Below are 16,281 nucleotides of genomic sequence, written 5' to 3'. Positions count from 1 at the left end.
GCTCCTGTAGGAACCAACTGAAAAGTATGAACTCTGGGATGCAATATGCCAACATGTCAATGGCAATGGTAAGCTTTACTATTTGGCGTGTTAAGACAATTGAATCTCACTGTTGATTTATTGAAGTCTTTTTTTTTCTCAGCTAATAGCAGAGCTCACCCCATGGACATAAAACTAAATTAAATTTTTGCAAGGCTACTTTTCATTCATCTTGCCAATCAATAATGTAAGAAATGTCAATTTTATTCTATTCAGGCTCACTTGTTGATCATCAAATTAGCTTCGGCTTGGAATCTGATGTTCTCACATCAATTTGAAAATAGCATCTCATTTTGCATTTATGTTTCTTTTGTTTGTTTAAGGTATTTATTTATATTCATTTCGGTGGAAGCCAGTGGACTATTTGAAACTCTGGCTTGAAGTAAAACATTTCTTTGTGCCATTGATTCTTCTTAACATTTCAATGAGTCAAATTCTGATGTTTTGCAATTTTTGAGATTTATAATTCATAGATCTAAGCTTTTTTTTATACTATGAACACCAAATTTGGGTTCTTTTTGTGATGATAACTCATGTTGATGATTGGACTTAAAAAAAAAGCCGTGATTGCAGAGTAATATCTTGTTTCTTCTTATGCCTTTTCATTCAACCAATGGCCTGAACTCTTTGGCATTGAACTGATACCGAGGTTTTGTTAAAACAAGGAGCTCAATTTAGAGTTGTAAGGAAATGGTACACTATGCTTTGTGGAGCTCCAGCTGATTTTAGCCCAATACAGGCACAAGCAACAGAGACTATGCTTGGAGAACAAATTTTTAGAGTTATTTAGTGAGTTCGAATCCAAAAGTCATGTGTCACAAGTGTATTCAGAACAACTATTATCATATTTACAATTCGTGGCTAAGATGTGGTGCAGAAATGTTGGGATCTTGGTTGCAAAAGAGGTCTCAAAATGTTGATTTTAAATTAAAAAAACTTTCACTTAATCATCGTTTGCTACATAAAATTGTGAGAAAAAGTTTGTATAAAAAGATTGTAAGTGTAGTATTATGCAGTGGATTGTCAAGAACAACAGAGATGATGTTGTGCGAGAAGGCTTAGAAGTGTTGGCAATAGAATGGAGTTCATCTAATCCCTCGCAAGATGAAGCAGTGAAAATTGTTCTTGACATTTTACAACCTCATGAAAATCTTAAAAATCTCACAATAAGAAATTATGGAGGCCAAAAACTTTCGTCTTGGATAGGAGATCCATCATTCTCCACCATGGTGGATTTGGAATTGGATGGATGTGAAAACTGCACAACCTTGCCTTCGCTAGCACTGATGGGCTCACTTCGGAACCTGACAATCAGATTGATGGGAAAAATAAAAAAGATAGGTGGTGAGGTTTATGGAGAGGATTGCTCAAAGTCTTTTCAATCGTTGCAGACTCTTTGTTTTGAGGATTTGCAGGAGTGGGAGTATTGGGACCCTGTAGATAATGACCATGTCAAAAGATACCCTCGTCTCCATAAGCTTTCAATTTCTCAATGTCCTAAACTCTCTGGAAGATTACCTAATCATCTTCCTTTGTTGGGTAATCTTGTGATTGATGAGTGTGAGCAGTTAGTGGTTTCATTTTCAAGCCTTCCAATGCTCAGATCATTAGAAATAAATAGATGCAAAGGCATGGTTTGTTGTAGCCCAGTTGATTCAGAGGCGCTAAACTCCATGAGTATAGGTGGAGAATCAAACTTTCCAGTGTTTAGAAGTTGGTCAAGGGAGGGATTTCAGAAACTAGAACATCTGTCGATTGTTGGCTGTGAAGAGCTCATACATTTATGGCCAAATAAGATTTGTCCAGAGAATGCACCACAAGAGTTGAGTTGCTTCACCTCCCTTCAAGAGCTGCATTTAAAAGAACTCCGGAATCTTGTTTCGTTTCCAGATGGGTTACTTTCAATCTTGAGCAGAGTTACTATCAGCCAATGTGACGCCCTAACATCCTTGCACGAGGGGTTGAAGCATAGCCATGCACATCTCAAGTTCTTAATGGTTTATGATTGTCCTTCTCTAACATTCATTGTGAGAGGCCGTTTACCTACATCTCTAAAAGAGCTTTCTATTTTTAGATGTGAAAATTTGGTGTGCGTTTTGGATGATAGAGAAGATATTTCTACGTCTTCTCCATCTTCTTCGTATTCATTGGTACATGGTGACGACGTGGAGAATACTAGCACATCTCTTCTCTACAAATTAAGCATACAGGAATGCCATTCTCTGACGCGTTTATCCTCAACAGACCAGTTACCTTCAACACTCACGGAGCTTTCTCTTTCAAACTGTTCAAGTCTCAGAACCTTGGGACAGTTATCAAAGGGACTTGTGTCCCTTTTTATTAGCAGCTGCCCAAAGCTAGAGTCACTAGTGTCTGGGAGTTTTGACTGTAACATGCCTATTGAGATTCTTTCTATCCAGGGATGTGAAAACCTTAAATCCATGCCGGAGGGCTTACACACTCTTTGCAAACTAAGTTTTCTGAATATCAGTTATTGCCCAAGTTTTGTTTCGTTTCCAAAAGATGGGTTTCCTGACACTGATTTAGAAGTATATATCTTTGGGTGTGAGAAACTACAAGCCCTACCTAGCCGCATACACACCCTCAAATCTCTTCAAAAGCTATCCTTATTGCAATGTCCTAATATCGAATCCATTACAGCAGAAGATTTCCCCTCCAACCTAAAATCACTTACACTTCCTCTCAGTATCTACAAGCCACTGACTGAGTGTGGTTGGCACAAACTTACCTCTCTTATATGACTCTCAATTTCGGGATTATCTTTTCCAGAGGAGGAGATCATAGAAATAAAGTTTCCCATCTCTCTAATACATCTGAGCATCGTTAGCTTCCCGAAATTGAAATACCTGTCTTCCAAAACTTTCCAAGTTCTTACACCTCTTGAATCTTTGACTTTCAGTGGTTGCCCAAATCTCAGATCCTTGCCAGACCTTCCATCCTCACTTTTGTCACTATATATTTATAATTGTCCTTTAATAGAAAAACAGTGCAAAAGGAATGAAGGACAAGAATGGTCCAAGATAGTTCACATCCCTCGCGTTGAGGTAAATAATAAACTCATCTACACTCTGGAAGAGGAAATGAGCTGAATCCGATACTAATTCCTTCCACCATTGTAATCAATTTAGGTACGTCAATTTTTGGCTCATAGAACAATTTTTGTATCCCTTAACCCTTTTAAACCTGAATCCAAATTCTATAACATGATTTGGTAACCCTAATTTTTGAGGGTTTTGGTGCCTGAGTTTAGAGAATATTTTGCAAGGAAGTGGGGACATTAGTTGTTACATGCATATTGCAATCTGAATATCTTGCTGATCTACATCCTTAATCTATATCACTTAGACAAACAGAAGTATGCTATCTTTCCTTGAAAATAAATCATGTTATTATGTGACTTTCTTTATGCAGGTTCTGTGTAGCAGAAGTTCTCCTTGCTCTTTAATGCCTCCATATACTTGGGATTGTTTACTGGAACCTTAAGCCAGAAAATGTTCTTGTATGGGAAGATGGACATATAATGCTCTCTGACTTTGGTCTTACCCTTCATTGTGCTGTCAGCCTAACAGTAGTGAAGTCGTCAACACTCGGGTCTGAAATTTATTCATTTGACATGCCTGCACCTAGCCCTCGTGTATCAAACCATCATGTCTTCCCACTACAACTTGTTTTTCTCCTCAATCCTTTTGAAAATCCAAGAAAGTTCATAAACCAAAGAATGAAACTGGGAACAGTTACCCCACTGCCAGAACTGATTGCTGAGCCAACCAACAGTCGCTCCATGTCGCTTGTGGGAACTCACGAGTACCTGGCGCCTGAAACCATCAAAGGTGAAGGGAATGCGGTGCTGTTGATTGGTGGAATTTTGGGATCTTTCTGTATAAGCTATTATTTGGTAAAACTCCCTTCAAGGGCTCCGAAAACAGGGCTACCCTGTTTAATAGTCCAAATAATTTCTCTTTCACAGCTATAATTTTTGTTGTCTCTGACTTTCAATTTTAATTACAAATTTGGTAAACATTTTCATTTCTAATGCTGGCCGAAACTCTAGACATTGAGCACATATCAAAGTTCAACTTTAAAAAATTCAATTGGTTTGTGTTTGGTGGACATGTGGCTTTTCTTCTAATAAATCATAGAACTCCTTTCGGATGTTGAAGGCAATGATAATGCACCATGGTTTGCTCAATAAAGTCTGTGCTTGAAGAATGAATTTTTGGTGTAATATAGAGAGTTCTTAGTAAGAAAAGTAATCAGAACTATTACTGCATTGTAGTTAGATAATTTAGGTGGATTCAAGAAACCAACTGTGTTTATGACTTGAAAATTTCTTTATTGAAGGTTTCTGCTATTCCTTTTTTAATTTTCCAAGAGGTGCTGCTGTTCAAATGTTGCAATTTAGTAGAGTTATGACAAATGTTGGTGAAGATTCTATTGAAGCCTTCAAAAGGTTATGATTTCTTCTTGTCATGAGACCAAGTTATTCTAGTGTTATGATGGTCCTAATCTCACATCCTTTACTACTTGTGCAGTTTAATATGAATGATTGTCCTTTTTCAGAAAACGCAGGGCGAAGGGAATGAAAGACGAGAGTTGTCGAAGATATATAGCCACAATATTCCTTGGTTTTACAAGGAACTAAAGCACCAAATAATTCTATTTGCATGCATTGTCTGTCCAATGTCCAATGTTGAAGCACACCAAATAAACAAAACTGTGTTACATTATCTCAACATTTGTCTTGAGAAATTTCGGATTTTGTGTTGTAAAAACATTACATCAGTTACCGAAGGTCTACACACTCTTCGTAATCTTCGTTATTTTGGTATAAAAAATTGCCCAAGTCTTGTTTGTTTACCGGAAGACGGCCTTCCTAATACTGTTTCAGAAGTGCTTATCAATAATTGTAGGAAGCTCAAAGCTCTTATCTCTTCAATGCCTAGCCTTATATGAATGTCCAAATATGGCTTTCTCTCCTGAACAAATTGAACTCTGCACTTTACTAACCTCTTGTTCATGAACTCAGCTTCCTGGAAATTAATGCTCCACTGGAATATACTGAAATAACAACAGAGTACAAAATGGACTCATATGATATTATGTTATAAAACACCACAACGACAACCACCACAAACACTCACCACTACAACCCCAAACACCCAACACTACCTGCAAAAAAACACCCAACACTGATTTAACTTTCACATGGAATAAAATCAACAAATAAATCTAAAAAGGTGAACAAATCATTTTCAAAATCTCTTAATTTTTTCATATAAAATTCACAATGCCCGAGTGTGGAGGCTTAGAAGTTAGAAGAGAGGCATAGTTACGGCTTGAAGGCTTGAGCTTGGGTCAAGACGTGACGGGTTGCCGTTCGCCGGCGACCTTCCACGGCGGCGACCCATGCTCATCCTTGCTCAAATCCGGTCATGGCTGCAGTGTTTTGTTTAATTGGTAAAGAGAGAGGGAAGTGAAGAAAGAGAAGAAAAAAAACAAAAGAAAGAGGGGAAAAAGAGAGAGAGACGAAGAAGGAGAAGAGAAAAAAATATACATACATATACTTTAGTCACATAATTACCTAAAAACCCTTAGTTAGTTGATAATTACCAAAAACACTTTGACCAATTAGGCCTACACACTCAAATTACCTAAATGCCCTTTATCCTTTGACTTTTTTGACCTTTTGGAAAGGGCGTGCTCACGGCAAGTGATTTTTAGGGGGTTCTAATGATACATTAGAAAAATAATGGGGACATTTAAATTTAAAACAAATGGGACCAGTCAAATTAAACTTTATTTATTAAAATATATTGTAAGTGCAGTAAAAATTACAAATGAGTTGAGAAAAAGATGGGAATGTGCTCTTGTCTCATATAACTCCCAAAAATGTTTAAGACAATATTATGTACTTGTGTTCTGTTTTCTCTCTTCAAATGGTAGATTATAATCATTGTTTGTTGATGTCGGTATACTGGCCTGAACCACGTAACTCTAATGTATAGTTTTGAGTTCTGATTTTACCGAATTTCATTTTATTTTGAAGGAATTGGTTAATTTGTATAAGGAAAGATGGACAAAATTTATATATGTATTGCTTCTTGAAAGTGAGTGTAAAACAATATTTATAAGTTGATCAATTTTTTCTTCACTTACCCTTTTTCTCTTGAGTTTTGTTAAACTAATTAATCAAACACGAATCGAATTATTGATTAGATTATCATTCAATTTTCTTTTGTGAAATTTCATGGAGGGTGGGCGGTGGATTATGTAGGTCAGTACAATAACTTGAGGTTGGTGCTTGGAAATTCTCTAAACCAAACACACTATGGACCACTATGAAGAAGCAGCCAAAGATTTTTGGTGTGTATAATTTAATTTGGAGTTGAATTATTGAAATGGTGGAGCCAACGCCAAAGAATATGGACCACTATGAAGAAGCAGCCAAAGATTTTAGGAGCGTAAAATTTAATTTAATTTGGAGCACTTGACTCTTGGATGTCCATTTTCCATTTTAATTATTCATAGTGAAGCGTTAAGAGAAAAGGAAGTNGAGTTATGGGAATGTTGGTGAAGATTCTATTGAAGACTTCAAAAGGTTATGATTTCTTCTTGTCATGAGACCAAGATATTCTAGTGTTATGATGGTCCTAATCTCACATCCTTTACTACTTGTGCAGTTTAATAGGAATGATTGTCATTCGTAGAAAACACAGGGCGAAGGGAATGAAAGACGAGAGTTGTCGAAGATGTATAGCCACAGTATTCCTTGCATTAAAATTGATCACAAGTTCGTCTACCATCCCTACGAGGAAGAATGATCTTCGATTAGATTCAATCCTTTAATTAAGACATTCCATCCTTATGCTCTTTTCAGGTCTGTCAAATTCTTGCACATAAACGGTACCATTAGTTACAATCACAATTTATCAAATGTAGTGTTAATTTTGTCACATTTGCAGGAAGCAACCAACTCTGGGATACAATATGCAACATTGTAGTGGCAGTAGTAAGCTCTATCATAAGGCACCTTAAGATAATTGAAAGACATTTATTTTCATCTGTTTCATAAGTACCTAAACTTGTTATAGCAAGTTTCCTTTGATAAACATTTACTATAGGTTCCTTTTCAGATGATCAATTCATGGTACTGATGAGTGGAATATAAGGAAGCTGTGACAGCCGAGAGGTAAATTTTTTTTTCCGTAGAAGTCTTGGTGCATTTCCGAAAATATTGCATAGATTCATTTTCATTGTAGATTCATTGTCCGAGCTTGGCCTTTGTAGCATCAATCGCTGTTGGTCTAATGTCATTGAAGCTCCACCAAGAAGAGCGCTTCAGCTTCTTCCATGATGCAAATCAGCCCCTTGTGTTTCATTAGCGGCATGGGAAAGAGGAAGAGTAGCGCTTCGTTGTCTTCCATGATGCGATGATGGATAGGATGAACTCAAAATCAGCAAGTCCTTTTTATAGAAGCCCGATCAACTGTCAAGATATTATTCGCTTTGGACACAATGCGTACTAAGAGTTTAGGAGCTCACAGACTATTTAACAAGTCTTCACCTTTCTTTCCCAAGAGACGTGGGATATCACATTCTGCTGCTTGATGTGCAATGATACTACGAAGACTATGCTTGAAGGATGAATATCTGGAGTTATTTACAACTTCAATTGTTGTTGAATAGAATTCATTGAAAGTTTTTGCTGCTGTCTTCATAGGCTTTTACTTTCTGCACTTCTTCCAGAATCAGACTTAAGAACATTTTGGTTGTACAAATTATAGATTTACATGATTTTGGATTTTTTTTTCCGAAGAGTAAGGCTCATTATGTCTCTTATCAGGGTGTAACCTTTTCTTTAATCAATGAAATTTTGTCATATTGTCGAGGTTGCTTCAAAAAGAGAAAATGATGAAAAAAAGAAATAATTGTTTCATTCAGAAATTTTACACAACACAATTAAGAGAAAGGGTTAATAAAGCTTTTCCTTTCAGCCCTCTTTATGTTTATTTTAGTCCCTCTTAATTTATTTTATTGTAATTACACCACTGAAATTATAATAAAAAAGAAATACTTGTTGCTATACCTTTTGCTTATATTAGCAAATTTTTAGAATTATTATCTCATTTTTTTCTGTAATAAAGTAACACTTTTATTACTGCAAACAACCAAGAAAAAATTTCAGTATTCCAAGTAAAATTCTCCATAATTTATGGTATTCAAAATAAAAATATTACTAGAATAACACATACTAAAATCATGTATTTTTAAGATTGAACTAACAATATTGTGAACATTCTTTTATATCTTTCTTATTGATAAGGGCATGTTTTAAAATTGATCTTAAGTGTTAAAACTAACAATATAGCTGTCATCTTATTTGACGATCTCCCAGCTTCAACCAACCCAGTAAGTTGGTCAATTTCTGCAGCCCCCTAAGTTGGAAATTTAGAATTTTGGGACAAAGATTATATCCTTTCACTCTCACATTCAAACATAGGGGTTTTAAATATTAATTCTAAAACAATATATATATCACTCATTTTACCCTTACACAGGTTAACATCTATTAGAATCAAGAGGTTTATCATAATAGTTTAAACTGTAAGATTTAAACATTAGACCCGAACTCTCATGTTAATATTTATTAGAATCAAAGGATCTATTCTAATGGTTTATATTGTAGTATGTAAACGTTAGACTTGAACTTGTGATAAATACACGTAGTTAAATCGAATGGTATCATGGTCATCATCCAAATAGGACCTACAAATATTGTTTGGTAATGGAAACTTTATTGATTCTCTCATAACAATTACATGTAATTTATTCCTTTTGTCATGGAAATTGCACATCTCAGGTTCCAAAGGCACATTGGCTCAACTCATGTGATTTTACATTGTAAAAGAATATTTATTTTTATAAAGTATTTGGGAAGATATATTGAACAGTAAATTATGGGATTTACCTGAAGAAAATGGCATTTCTCTGTTTTGAGACTAAGCTACCATCATCTTCCTTCGCAATTAAAAAGGGTTTTGCTTACTTGGCTATTTTCCCCAAGGATTATGAATTTAGGATAAGGAACTTATCCTATATGGATGGAGAAGGTCTTATTCAACAATCTAAAACAAGCATCTGGAAGACTTAGGTCGTGAGTATTTTTGTGATTTATTGTCGAGGTCAATATTCAACGGTCAAGTACAATGGTTCAAAATTATAAGCATGACCTTGTCAATGATTGCTCAATGGATATTGGAGACACAAGTTTTAGATTGGAGGATGAATGCAGTCTCATGTCAATAAAAGGATTTGATAGAATTCGACATTCTTCTTACACATTTAAATGTTATGAAGTAAAAAAGGATTTTGAAGCTCTCTATAAGTTGAGTCCTTGAGGACGTTGCTGAGATATCTTCCACATCAACGTACAAAAACACTTACGTTAAAAAGACAGTTTTTTTTTGGATTTATTGCCAAAGCTCAAAAAACTGAGGAGCACTATCTTTAACAAAGTACCATGTGATGGAACTATCCAGCCATTGGAGATCTAAACAATCTAAGGTATATTAACCTTTCTGAAACTCAGAAAAATGTTACCTGAGTCAACATGTTTACTGTTCAATTTACAAAGTTTGATGTTGAGACAATGTTACTGTCTTGAGAAGTTGCCTTCACATGGGAAATTTGATCAACCTACGCCATTTTGATATTAGAGGGTCAATATTAATAAGGGAGATGCCATTGGGAGTGAAAAAGTTAAAATGTTTGAAGACACTGTCAAATTTTATTGTTGGTGAAGGTATTGGATCTAGCTCGAAGGATTGAAAAGCTTAAAGTTTCTTTGCGGAGAGCTCTGCATTCACGTTTAGAAATGCAGTGGATTGTCAAGACACAACAGAGATGATATTGTGCGAGAAGAAGGACTTAGAAGCGTTGGTACTAGAATGGAGTTCATCTACCCTCGAAGATGAAGCAGTGAAAATTGTTCTTGACATTTTACAACCTACGAAAATTAAAAGCTCACAATAAGAATTATGGCGGCCAAAAATTTCATATTGATGGATAGGACATCCATCATTCTCAACATGGTGGATTTGAAATTGGGTGGATGTGAAAACTGAAAACCTTGCCTTCGCTAGCACTGATGGGCTCACTTCAGAACCTGACAATCAGATTGATGGGAAAAATAAAAAAAATAGGTGGTGAGGTTTATGGGAGGGTTGCTCAAAGTCTTTTCAATCGTTGCAGACTCTTGTTTTGAGAAGTTGCAAGAGTGGGAGCATTGGGGCCCGTAGAAAATGACCAGTCGAAAGATTCCCTCGTCTCAAAAGCTTTCAATTTCTCAATGTCCTAACTCTTTGGAAGATTAACTAATCATCTCCCTTTGTTGGATAATCTTGTGTAAATGGGTGTGAGCAGTTAGTGGTTTCATTTTCAAGCTTCCAATGCTCAGATCATTAGAAGTAGATAGATGCAAAGGCATGGTTTGTTGTAGCCAGTTGATTCAGAGGCGCTAAACTCCATGAGTACAGGTGGAGAATCAAACTTCCAGTGTTTAGAAGTTGGTCAAGGGAGGGATTTCAGAAACTAGAAAGTCTGTCAATTGTTGGCTGGGAAGAGCTCATACATTTTGGCAAAAAGATTTGTCCAGAGAATGCACCACAAGAGTTGAGTGCTTCATCCCTTCAAGAGCTGCATTTAAAAAAGCTCCGGATCTTGTTTCATTTCCAGATGGGTTACTTTCAATTGAGCAGAGTTATATAGCCAATGTAACGCCCTAACATCCTTGCACGAGGGGTTGAAGCACAGCAATGCACGTCTCAAGTACTTAGAGGTTGATGACTGTCTTTCTCTAACATTCATTGTGAGAGGCCGTTTGCCTTCATCTCTAAATACGCTTGCTATTAATAGATGTGAAAACTTGATGTGCGTTTTGGATGATAGAGAAGATATTTGTACTTCTTCTCCATCTTCTTCTATTCACTGGTACACAGGGACGGCGTGGACAACACCAGCACATCTCTTCTTATGAATTAATCATATATGACTGCCATTCTTTGACGATTTATCGTCAACAGACCAGTTACCTTAACACTCGCGAGGCTTGATATTCGAAACTGTTCAAGTCTCGGAACCTTGGGACAGTTATCTAAGGGACTTGTGTCTTTTCGTATTGACGAGTGCCAAAGTAGAGTCCAGCTGCACTGGCAGCAGGAGTTTTGACTGTAACATGCCCATTGAGAATCTTTCTATCAAGGTATGTAAAACCTTAACCATTCCGGAGGGCTTCCACACTCTTTGCAAAACTGCGTATGCTTATCAGTAGGTGCCAAGTCTTGTTTGTTTCCAAAAGATGGGTTTCCTGACACTGTTAGTAGAGTAGAGATCTATGGGTGTGAGAAACTACAAGCCCTAACTCGCCGCATGCACACCTCAAATCTTTCAAAAGCTATCTATTGGAATGTCAATATCGAATCCATACAGCAGAAGATTTCCCCCCCAACCTAAAATCACTTAACTTCCTCTAGTATCTACAAGCCACTGACTGTGTGGTTGGCACAAACTTACCCTTTAGAAGACTCTCAATTTCGGGATTATCTTTTCCAGAGGAGGAGATCATAGAAATAAAGTTTCCATCTCTCTAATACATCGAGCATCGTTAGCTTCCGGAATTGAAAAAACTATTTCCAAAACTTTCCAAATTCTACATCTCTTGAATCTTTGAGTTTCAGCGTTGCCCAAACCTCACATCCTTGCAGATCTTCCATCCTCACTTTGTGCGCTACATTTATGATTGTCCTTTATTAAAAAAACAGTGCAAAAGGAATGAAGGACAAGAAGGTCCAAGATAGTCACATCTTGCATTAAGGTAACCCCTAAATTCGGCTTAACTCGGAAGATTTCTTTAACATTGTAATCAATTTAGGAGTCAATTTGGCTCATAGAACAATTGTTATTATGAGAGAATTTAGAGTTTTACAAAACAGAGTACGAATTAACAATTTTGTCATTTCATGCAGGGGGTAGAAACTGATCAGTGTCACCTCTGGATGCTACATGCCGCCATTGCAATGGCAAAGGTAAGCTTTACCTATGGTTTCTAAGACATTTTAAGTCACACTTCTGACTAATTAAAATTAATGAGAGAATTGGTTTAAGTATATTCATTTTGTTCATTTCTAGTAGTACCCTAAGCTCTTTAAGCACGTCGTTTGAGCCAAGCACAAAACGCTGTCGTTTTGTTCATTGAACTCCAGTTAATCTCAGCCATTCGATTAAACATGATCCGATGGGTCAAACATTCAGGTCAACGATATAAAAGGGGCTGTTAGTCTTGGTCAGTGGGCGTTTTAGTCTTCTGTTTTCTCTCTGTAAAGGCACGAAAATAGCCTGGGTCAACATGATTAATTTTTTTTTTTTTTCATTGTTTCTCTTTTGTTTCTTTGAGTGTTCTTCTTTATTGATTTAATTATTTTTCAGAGGGACTAGAGTACCGCTTCCTTTCAGAATATGAAGATCAAGGACTTGCTACAATTAACTGCTTCTTCGCCTCATTTGATTCTTTGAAAGTTTGTAAGGTAATCGAAAGGAATTTGTGGAATAACTCAAACTCTTGATATTTTGTAACTTTTTATACATAATATCACAGATACTGAAGTTTCTTTTATACATAATATAAAGTCACAAAGTTGCAATGTCTATCTAGTTATTGACATCTGTGTTAGTTTGGGGCATGCTGTCGGCAATTTAAGGGGCATGCTGTCGGCAATTTTGGAGGGTTTTGGTGCATGAGTTTAGAGAATATATTGCAATTGAATATCTTGCTGATCTACATCTTAATCTACATCACTTAGACAAACAGAAGTATGCCATCTTTCCTTGAAAATAAATCATGTTATATGTGACTTTCTTTATGCAGGTTCTGTGTAGCAGAAGTTCTCTGTCTGATACTCCCATATACTTGGGATTGTTACTGGAACCTTAAGCCAGAAAATGTTCTTGTAAGGAAGATGGACATATAATGCTCTTGACTTTGGTCTTTCCCTTCGTTGTGCTGTCAGCCTAACAGTAGTGAAGTCGTCAACACTCAGGTCTGAAACCCTGAAAAGAATCCGGTTTATTGCATTCGACATGCCTGCATCAAGCCCTATGTATCCAACCGTCATGTATTGTCCCTACAACTTGTTTTCCTCGATCCTTTTGAAAATCCAAGAAAGTTCAGAAACCAAAGATGAAACCGGGAAACAAGTTACCCCACTGCCAGAACTTATCGCTGAGCCAACCAACGCTCCAGTCGTTTGTGGAACTCACGAGTACCTGGCGCCTGAAACTATCGAAGGTGAAGGGCATGGAAACGCTGTTGATTGGTGGAGTTTTGGGATCTTCTGTATGAGCTATTATTGGTAAAACTCCCTTAAGGGCTCCGAAAACACGGGCTACCCTGTTAATAGCCAAATCATTCTGTTTCACAGCTATAATTTTTGTTGTCTCTAACTTTCAATTAATCACAAATTTGGTAAACATTTTCATTTCTAAGCTGGCTGAAACGCTAGAAGTTGAGCAGATATCAATGTTTTACTTGAAAAATTCAATGGTTTGTGTTGGTGGACAGGTAGCTTTTCTTCTAATAAATCATAGAATACGATGGATGTGGAAGCATGATGCACATGGTTTGCGCAACAAAGTCTCTGCTTGAAGAATGAATTTTTGGTGTAAGTTACAGAGTTCTCAGTAAGAAAAGTATCAGAACTATTTCCCTTGTAGTTGATAGTTTAGTTGGTTCAAGAAACCAACTGTTTTTATGACTTGAAATTTTCTTGTGAAGGTTTCTGCTATTCCTTTGTTAATTTTCCAGAGGTGCTGGTGTTCAAGTTGCAAATTCGGGGTTATGCGCGACATCACACAGTTAGAGAGTCGCAGCCTTCTATTAGAAACGGCCCTCAAAACCGGTTATGCCACCCAGTTTTCGCTCATGAGCAACCCGCCCATCATTCTCAGAGTTACTGACTAGGCTCGGCAACCACAAGCCTTTACCTACATTCGTGCAGTTTCACATCGGACATGCACTCCGTCCCTGACCTAGACTAAACACCACAGGGCGCAACCCGACCGCGCAATGAAAACGCCACGCAGAGTCTGTCACCGCACCCACCCGATGCCGAAGCACAGTATGACCCATTCACACCCTCTCACAAAACTTCGCCCATCAACCACCCACACCGTTGCCCGCTCAAAGCTGAAGAAGTGGGAGAAGAAGTTGAAGTTTATTGATGCTCTGCTCATGGATGCCGAGGAGAAGCAACTGACGGACAGGGCTGTGAAAATGTGGCTGGACGAGCTCCAGGACTTGGCTTATGATGTGGAGGACATTCTGGATGAGTTTGCAACTGAAGCTTTAAGGCGAAAGGTGATGTCTGAACACCATGCTAGCAGTAGCAAGGAAAGTAGCTTTATCTCAGCTTGTTTCACTGGTCAGACTCCAAGTGCTGTGAAGTTCACTTTCAACATGAGGTCCAAGATAGGTGTTATTACTAGCAGATTGGAAGAACTCTGCAGACAAAGAACTGAGCTTGGATTGGAAAAGATTTCGGGGGGGACATCAACTACTGCATGGAATAGACCATCCAGTACATCTGTGCAAATCGAGCCTGCTATTTTTGGGAGGGAGGAAGACAAAGCCAAGATACTACAAATGGTGTTAAGTGGGGAACCAAGTGAAGCCAACTTTTGCGTTACACCGATTGTTGGTATGGGGGGAATTGGTAAAACAACACTTGCTCGAGAGGTCTACAATGATGACAAGGTTATCGAAGTTTTCAATCCAAGAGCATGGACGTGTGTCTCGGATGATTTTGATGTTCTGCGTATCTCTAAGGCAATTCTTGAGTCAATCACTTCATCATCTTGTAGTCTACAGAACTTAAATGAAGTGCAGGTTCAGTTGAAAAACAAAGTAGCCGGAAAAAAATTCTTCCTTGTATTAGATGATGTTTGGAGCAGAGATTATGGCTTGTGGGAAACTCTTAAGTCTCCCTTCATGGCTGGGGCACCAGGAAGTAGGATAATTGTGACGACACGCAGTGTCCATGTAGCTTTAACCATGGGACAAAGTGAATATTTTGAGTTGAAACTTCTTTCAAACGATGATTGTTGGGGCATATTCGAGAAGCATGTATCTGGGTGCAGAGTTGTTTCACGCCAGAATTTGAATTCAATTCGTGATAAAGTTGTTGAGAAGTGCAGAGAGTTACCATTAGCAGCCAGAACTCTTGGGGGTCTTTTACGATCTAAGCAAAGATATGATGAGTGGGANGGCTAAATCAGATGGTATCACAATCATCGTCCAAAATTTTCTTCATTATTTGTTTATAAGAAATTTTTTCTTAAATAAATATATAATTAGTGATGTAATTAATATTTAATAATTGATAAAGACTATTCCAAGTGCTTTATTTAAGTCAACATTAGTGTTGTTTTATTTGTAGCCATAGAAATATATTCCTCTTTATAATATTCTCAATCGGAAAAATAATATCTTTTAATAAAATAAAAAAGTAAACGCACTGACATGAAAGTGCTCTATGTGAATGTGACCACCCATAACTTGACCCACCTAAATCCTATGGGCACATAAATGCATTAATCAGACAACATCAATGTTGCTAACATAAATATTAAAAAACTCAAAAATTATTAAAATAATTAAAATTTTAAAACAATAAGATATCGTGTATTATTTATTATTTCAATATATTCACACACATACTAATGATGTTTTATTTATTATATATAAACTATAAATATATTATTGAAAATCAAATCGTGATATTATCAATAAACTCTTCGTATACTCACTATTTTAAAAAAAAAAAAAAATTATCTTTATTTTAACATTTTGATGTATCAAAAGTTGTATTTTTGTTATTTTTTGTTTACTTGTTATGTGTCAAAATTAAGACAACTCTTTTAGAAAATATTAACACTTTGAAATTGTAAAGAAGGAAGTGGATGGATATAGGTGATACGATCGGATGTAGAATGGTGGTGAATCGATCCACCAATCAACTTGAGACGTGAACAGATATAAATTGTGATGGGTAAAAAGTATCAAGAATCTCTTTGATGTAGACATATAATAATTGTGGAATATCTTTAAAATTAATGGAAACTTTTTAGTTTTTGCATCACATGATCTAATAATTCAGAAATGGAGTTATT

At 36.7% G+C, this 16,281-nt stretch overlaps 2 protein-coding genes across 10 annotated transcripts in view; both read left to right on the top strand.

Annotated features, from left to right (window-relative positions):
- Positions 1-527: 527 nt before the first annotated feature.
- The window catches only part of LOC116117836 (putative disease resistance protein RGA3), a 29,695-nt gene continuing 13,941 nt past the window's right edge, over positions 528-16,281 (top strand). For 2 of the 9 annotated variants that reach the window (XM_031403843.1, XM_031403840.1), the window contains exons 1-2: positions 528-3,188; positions 3,472-4,510. In XM_031403843.1, the coding sequence (XP_031259703.1) occupies positions 1,050-2,801 (1,752 nt within the window). In that variant the 5' untranslated portion in view covers positions 528-1,049 and the 3' untranslated portion in view covers positions 2,802-3,188; positions 3,472-4,510. Of the gene's footprint in view, positions 3,189-3,471; positions 4,511-4,592; positions 5,165-16,281 lie in introns of those variants that run through there. The other 7 variants (XM_031403848.1, XM_031403846.1, XM_031403847.1 and 4 more) reach the window with 7 other exon arrangements.
- LOC116117880 (putative disease resistance RPP13-like protein 1) lies at positions 14,180-15,382 on the top strand. Its single transcript, XM_031403885.1, has one exon. It carries the CDS (start codon positions 14,180-14,182, stop codon positions 15,380-15,382), a length of 1,203 nt encoding a protein of 400 aa, XP_031259745.1.

This window comes from Pistacia vera, unplaced genomic scaffold (assembly GCF_008641045.1).
Source record: "Pistacia vera cultivar Batoury unplaced genomic scaffold, PisVer_v2 Contig824, whole genome shotgun sequence".
Classification (NCBI taxonomy): domain Eukaryota; kingdom Viridiplantae; phylum Streptophyta; class Magnoliopsida; order Sapindales; family Anacardiaceae; genus Pistacia; species Pistacia vera.
This window is presented reverse-complemented; position numbering and strand designations above follow the sequence as displayed.